The 7,738-nt window shown below is 39.1% G+C and overlaps 1 protein-coding gene across 3 annotated transcripts in view; it reads left to right on the plus strand.

The window, feature by feature from the left end:
* Nucleotides 1–7,738, plus strand: part of HACE1 (HECT domain and ankyrin repeat containing E3 ubiquitin protein ligase 1) — a 97,342-nt gene that overhangs the window by 31,177 nt on the left and 58,427 nt on the right. For all 3 annotated transcript variants that reach the window (XM_019520160.1, XM_019520162.1, XM_019520161.1), the window contains one exon: nt 1,607–1,713. In XM_019520160.1, coding sequence (XP_019375705.1) covers nt 1,607–1,713 — 107 coding nt within the window. The remainder of the gene's footprint in view (nt 1–1,606; nt 1,714–7,738) is intronic.

Here is a 7,738-nt window from a genome sequence, read left to right on the forward strand (position 1 = left end):
GATTTGATTACAGCAATGAACATTGTATCCCAATGAGTATATTCTGATTAGTATAAAATGTAGCATAGGGTAGCACAATCATTATTAAATATAAACCAGTTTCTACCATGGAGAGATGGTGTAAAATTAGATGTGGAGGCATCATTAAATGGTTTGAGTTCTAGCTCATACCCTGTTAGTATTGTTAGAACTTAGCAATTTTGGCAGATAGGTCTGAGCATCATGAGAGCTGGAAGAACAAATTGTTGCAAGCTTTTAACAAAATCACTTCAAAGTACTGTAAACATATAGTTGCATTACAGAAAAAAGGCTATTCTGCTTCAGTACTGGCTTCTGCAGATATCCACTGTAGGCGGTGTCTGCTAGGAACCTTGACTTCCTCGGAAAACAGTTACTTGCATGATGCCTTCATGCATTTTTCCCTCTATCATTCATATTTTGTATTACAATGTAGAGACCACAGCTACCTGTATTCTATTTCTTCAAGTTGTCATGGGTCTTGAAATTCTATCCAGCCCATTCACTTGTCAGTGATTAGCCTTTTCCGTGTTTCCTTTGACATTTAACTAGTTTTAATGTAGTTTTTCTTTCAAAAAGGTTTTTGCCATCTCATTTATACAATGAGATGCCCATCCACATTTGTCTTGATCATGATTTAATCATTAGGTAGTAGCTGTAAATCTTCCTGAGATTCTGGATTTTAAAACAAAAAGTCTACAAAAAGCACATGTTGTAATGTCGCAATATGTGGGTGCAACTTTACTGAGCCTGGCTTATTAAATATGAGATGGTTAAATTGAATGGGAGGTGCAGTTAACTAGACAGAGGAAACAAGTTTGAGGACTTGTAGATCTGCATAAGGTAGTAGTCATAATACTGGGAAAGGAAGAGGTTCTGTAAGTACAAAGATTGAGAAAGCTACTTAATAGAAGGATAAGGAGCTACTTTAGAGGAGTTTAGCTAGTAGAAGGGGAAAAACGAGAGAACCCAATTGTGGAAGCCAAGACAGAGTGAAAAAAAGCATGTGACCAACTTAAATAGTTGGAAAAAAATTTTAAGCAAGCTTTGGGTTTTTTTCAACTTAAGTTGATCTAATAAAAGATACCAGATTCTCCCAAAGAACCTTGTCTGCCTATAATATCATATTTATTCATAAGTGATAAGTGACTGCCAACACAGATTCATTAAAAACACAAGTCATGCCTAACCAAGGTGACCAGTCTTTTGGAATGGGAAGCATTGGATGTGATGCACGTCAAATTTTAAAAAGACTTCAGACACCGTTGCATGAGTCTCTCATAGTAAACTAGTTTTATTTTACCTTCTCATAACTAAAAAAAACCAAACGTCTAAGGGCATAGGCAGACAAGGTTCTTTGGGTTAATCCGATTCACCCAAAGAACCTTGTCTGCCTATGTCCTTAGACCAACACAGCTACAACCTACACCCCTATGAAATCATATGCATGTAAATTATGTAACCATGAATGACTGTTTCTGTGAGGTTACCAGTTTTGCTAGCTAGATGTTGTAGATTAGGTAGAGTGTAACACTTAATAAGGTTACATATTATTTTCTTTTATTATTTCCTATTTCAATGTAACTAGTTGCGGCAGGTTCTAGAACACTTGTCTCAGCAGAGTGAAAGCCAATACCTTAAGATCCTAACAAGCCTTGCTGAAGTTGCTACAACAAATGGTCATAAACTGCTTAGGTAAGTGTCAAAATGTAAATAAGTCAAAAATGGAAAAGATGTTTTTACTAATGTGCTTGGTTCCACTTATTTATCTAGTCTAGATTTCTAGTCACACTGGACTGAAGACATAATGTCAGTTACTTATGCTTTTTACGTATGGAGAAAGCCTCAGCCACTGGGATTTGCCTCTTAATAAGTCTCTTTAAAAGAAACCCAAAAAACCAATTTCCTGCTGGAGTAGATTGACCTCAGATCAGATCTTGTATTATTTTTTAGATATGCCACTGTTTCACTTCCACTTCTCTGGAAGTCCTCATTCATACTCTCATTTTCTCTTGTTTATAGCAGTCAGAAAGCATTTCTGACATCTGTGCTGCTCAAACTGGTATGTGCAGCCATCTTGCATAAAGAAGTGTACTTATTTGTCATTTTACAGTTACTCAAGCTTCTTGATACTGGACTTGATTCCAAGTGGATTTCGTCTTTAGAAGCCTATATGAAACTTTTTGGATACTCTTGCCCTATCCTATGCATCTGTTGTTACCATGAAGCAGGGAGTAGATTAGTACATTTTGTTTCTTCCTGTAGCTATAGTTATTTGTAATATCTTTTCTGCACCGTTCAGCATTTCATTCCTTTTTTTTCTACTATTCTAAATTTTTTAATCCTTATATGTAATGTATTTTGGGATATATCTGGAAGTAACTGGGATACCTTAGACCTCGTCTCCCACTTGTAAGTTTTGTCACCGACTGACTATCATGTCATACAATGTCTTCATTTGTGGTATGAAACACCTCTCTTAGGGTATCTGAGAAAGTTAAACAGGTATTACGCCTTTCAGTATTAGAATCGACTAAGTTAGATGATAGTGAGAGAGTTTCCTTGAATCATTTTGGAGATGCAGAAGATGCTAAGGGATAGAATTGCTTCATGATAGCTTTCTGGAAAAGAGAAGGGAAGGTTTAGTGACAGGATATTAATTGGAGAGATTATCAGTCTCAAGAAAAGGAAAGAACTTCTGGAGTATTTCTCTGACAGTCTGGGATAAGCTACTGTCTTACCCTATCAGCAGCATGACCAATTAGCCATTCCCTCACACCCAACAAAATGACTTTATGCCAGTTATGTTGAGTATACATCCAACTTCCAGGTAGCTTGGCAGAACTCCCCATGTAACTCATTCTTCCACAAACTCATTTGTTGTCTTCTCTTTTGACATGCTTTTGCTTTAATAAATATTAATATTGTTCTAAAAACAATCCCCAATTTAGATGAAATAAATTTTTATTTTGTGTTTTGTGTTGCAAAGATGAACCTTTTTTCAAAAAAAATAAAAAAGAAACAAAACCCCCAACCTCCTAGCCTTCTCAAATGAGCATGGAAAAAAGCACCACTGTTAGGGTTGGATACTTGTACATTTGCAACTCTTTCAAAAGGAGGAAGTTTCAAAAGGGCTGCATCTGTTACATATTGTTATGTGTGAACAAGCAGGGGACAATTCACATGTAACAACATTGCTTTAACTTTAACATTGCTTCATCTAGGTTTAATGTTGGAGTGGTTTGGCTACATTTGAATCATTCTCACACAACAATTAGGGCGTCTTCATGAGACGTTTACTGCAGAGCTGCCTAATTAGCTTCACAGTAAATGTTTTCATGTCTACATGTATGCCCCTATTAGGGTGTGAAAAACTAATAAACTCCGGAGCAAGCTAGTACTTGTAAAAACAAGTGCTAGCCTGCTTTGGAATTATTATTTTGTGTGTGTGCGGCAGCACACATAGATGCTACCCAGCTGGCTGAGGCACTAGGGTGCTTCAGTGCGCAGGCTACCTGCCCTGTGCTGAAACACTTTCATGCCCCTGGCAGCCCCTCTGCAGCACATTGAGCCCAGTCAGAGCAGTCCTTGGCTGCTGCCAGCTGGAGCTGCTCCAACCAGGCTCAGTGTGCTGAGCATGAATGCACTCTGGAGCAATATATTCAAGAGTTTGGGTTTTTTTGCTCACGGGTGTATGTTCAAGTGGTGTGCCCAGGAGCAAAACATTCTAAAATAATAAGCTCTGGAGTTTATTCATGCACATTAATTGCAGGTGTAGATGTGCCCAGTGTGTACAAGTTGCTGCTCTTTTGGAACATTTCCCTTTTGAAAGGGTTCCAAATGTACATGTATCCATGTCCTTGGTTTAGGATAGGTTTGGGTCTCCAAACTTGTGGAATGCTCACAAATGGTCTAGTATGCAAAATGGTAAAATCACAAATGGCTCAGACTTCTGCTAAGTTACCAAAGGATATACAGGGTTTTCTTTTATACTCTGTAAAGATCTAAAATTAATTTTATGAAACAAGTTTTATATCTCAAACTTGCTATAATGCTGTAAATAGATTCAAAAGCTCAGCTTCTTACTTCTCTTCCTTGTAGTCCATCTCTATCCTTCAATAAAGTTTGTTAGTTGTTATATATGGATACAGTTTTGGGCCACAATCTTTTTGTGTGACCTGGGCAAATTATTTTATTCACTCTTGCCATGTCCACACAAGCACAGTTTATTTCCCTGGGTTCAAGAAGCAGCCGCACAAAGTCCCTGGGGAACACCTGCGCCATATGCCCTCTGTTGCGCAGTAGATTAGGTGGGGTAGAGGTGGCTGGGACCAGCAACTGTGCTGGCTCCAGCAGCCGTTTCTGGGTATTTGGGGGCCTCGGGGTGCTGAAGCTGTGTTGCTTCTGCAGCTAGGAGCCTGGCCGGTAGCCAGAATATGGCTCTGGCAGTCTGGGTTCTGGTTTTGGGCAGTGAGTGCTGCTGCTTTTTCTGCATGGGATTTTTTTGACCCTGGGATTTTCCAAGGTCACCCCCCCACCCAAGCACTGCAAGGTAGGAGCACAGGGAACACCTGAATGTGTGGTGCTTCAAACAGGTCTGTGGCACCACATACTGCATGGATGCACTTGTCTGGATGTGGCCTCTGTGTTTTCATTCTTGTTATGTAAAATGATTAGTCGTCTTAACTTCACAAAGGGATTGAGAATAAAATGTGAAGTACAGTATGTGCTTATAATTGGGGGTATAGTGGAGGAGTGGTTATGATGTCCTGCCACAGATCTAAAGTTGTGAGTTAGGCATCACTCCAGACTTCCACTGAAAGTTGCCTCAAGTTGGCTGCAAATGGGTATCTGGTCATTCAGGCTGAGTGGGGGGGAGGGTCAAAGATGGGTGGTTATGATGACTTAACCATGCTAATATGATGAATCACCTAGGCTTTGGATGCATTTTTGACCCTTCCATACTTGAGTGAAATATTGGGAGCTTCTAGGTATGTAGAGCTTACTTATGCTAGTATAATTGGACTTCTTGTAAAAGAGAGGATGGTTTTGTAGTTGGAGCACTGCAAAAAGCACTGACGTTTTAAATTCAAGTTGTGTAAAAACTGCTTTTCTTTATCACTGTGTTAAAGAAATGTTTCATAGTGATGGGGTACAGAGTGAGGACTGGCTTTAAGTTAGTCTTGAGTCCATTAAGCTGGCATTATCCCAGCATTCATTCTTCCTGAGAATTGCTCATATTCTTTCTAAAAGCATTCGCAACCTGGAACATAAGAGATTGGAACTAAAAACTATAGTGTAATCAACATCTGATATTACGTTTTTCTCAAAAAATTTAATTAGTTTCTTATGTTTGCAAGAGGTAAATAACAAGAAGGAAGATGTGAGCTCATCTAATAAGGTGCTAATTTAAAACCTACTTAAATATTTCAAAAGTACTCTAAATACTAATTTTATTTAAAAAGGCAGTCTAAAAAGTGAGTTTTCTTTTGTGGTTCCTTTCTTAAAGAAAACGTACAAATTGCCCGTACTCTTGACACTGTCATGTCTGGACCCTTTTGCAAATCAAGTTTTAACACAAAGTTGTTGGAACCAGTTTAAATATAGCACATTTTTGCATAGATTTTGTGTTTTGTATTGCAGACAAATATGAATCTAAGTATTAAAAAATCCTAGACTTGACTGAATGCCAAATTAAGCACACAATTGCTATCCATACTTTAGGTCTCCAAATATGCAAAATGCCAGCCAGTGCCTCTACAGTGAAAAAAAATCACAAACAGCTTAGCATTCTGCTAAAGCATAAATTCGGGATGCTTCTGCAAATCTGCTTGAAAGAATATTATACTTTTGTGGGGACATTATTTTTGCACGGCATTATTTGGTCTCACTTGCATAGGTGGAATCTGACCGTGTTATAACCCTGTTAATAAACAGTTCAGTAACTTAATTGGGAAACTTAATTGGGCAATACCCTCCAAGGGTTTTCAGAGTGAAGGACTTCTGTACTAGGTGGGATGCGTAATTCACAGCCTGTAATGTCAGATCTGAAACTTATCAATAGTGGTAAAATAATAACGTCTTGCAGTTGCTTAAGATTAATGACTTACAGGCTTTTCAGTTTTCAACCCTCCTTTTATCAGACTTCGAGAACTTTTGGATGAAAGACCCTTTCACAGAAAATGGGCTGAACTTGACTGACTCCGTACCAGAGCTTTGTATAGCAAGGCTATTGCCATGGCAGGGTATTTTATCCCTCTTCTAAACTGGCTTATACAAATCTTTTTTGAGGGTGTGTGTTCTTTCTTCCTTGCATTTTATTCTATTCCTACCTGCTGAAACCAGAATCCAACTTAATATTATTCTGGGGCGGACTTTGTTAGTTGTCATAAATAAGTCTATGAAGTCTGTTCCTACTGATTTTTGCAAGTTGAAATTTTTTTGTATCTGATTCTGCTTTGCTTACAACTGAATATATTTTTCTACTTTCCATTAGCACAGGGGTCAGCAGAATGCGGTCTGGGGACCAGACGTGGCCTGCTGGGCCATTCTATCCGGCCCACGGGACCCCTAAAAAAAATTAGAAAATTTAATATTTATCTGCCCCTGGCTGCCTATCATGCAGCCCTTGATGGCTTGCCAAAACTCAGTAAGCAGCCCTCCACCCAAAATAATTGCCCACCCCTGTATTAGCATGTCAGCAGGTTCCATTGCATCTGGTAGCATCCTGGTCACATTGCAGAGCTCTAGTCAGTGCTACTTGTCAATTAATTCATTAAGTTATGACCATCTAGATTTTATATTAATTTTCCAGATGTTGCAGGGACACTTACTGCATCTAGATGGTGAGTCTAGATGAGTGCTGTCCCATTTAGATACATAGGTATTAAACATTTTGTATTCAGTAGGAGTTATAACTAATAACTTCTAACATTTACCAGTAATACTGGGTGGGACAGTATATGTGACTTAATATGCTGTGCGACACTATTTATTTATTTATTTTTTGAAGACATGGTAGTATTTCTATCATTTTAATGAGCTGAAGAAGGCAGATGGTTCTTAATGAATATACTCAGGATGGTACTAGATCAGTGGTTCTCATCCTCTTTAGATTCAGGGCACCCCTCCATAATGTCTCAAATTTGGAAGCCCAGTTGAGAATCCCTGCTGTAATGTCTCTGTTTACCTTAGTAGTTCCTGTCTAGGATACTGCTGCCTCTTGTGTCTCATGCACAGTCAGATAAGCCTAAACCAGGCAGAACTGCCTACTCTTGCCACAGCTCTTCATTGTCTGCAAGACCCCCATGTTTCTCCTGGAAACATAGGTGCATGGAACAGTTCCACCTGCCCTGCATGACTGTTTCCAGGAAGAGAAAGAGGCCTTTGACCAGGAAGGGCTGTAGCAGGACTGAGCGTTTCTGCCTGGTATAGGTTTATCAGATAACCTTAATGCAAGCAAGAATATTTGCTTGTGTGGCAGCCCTTCTTGTTTTGGCTGTGCACCAGCTTGTGGGGCAGTTCCACCTAGCCATGGCAATAACAGCACTGTGGAAACCCAGTTGAGAACCACTGTGCTAGACTCTAGCAAGATATATATTTATCACAGTTCTAGTAGCAGATTGAAAGGTATTTTCATTTTTGGATGAGAAAATGTTTCTGAATCATCCTAATCTAATTGTTCACCAGAGCGCCCCAAGGGATGATGAGGTTGAATGGT

Source organism: Gavialis gangeticus, unplaced genomic scaffold (genome assembly GCF_001723915.1).
Source record: "Gavialis gangeticus isolate Ggan-Ray unplaced genomic scaffold, GavGan_comp1, whole genome shotgun sequence".
Lineage (NCBI taxonomy): Eukaryota > Metazoa > Chordata > Crocodylia > Gavialidae > Gavialis > Gavialis gangeticus.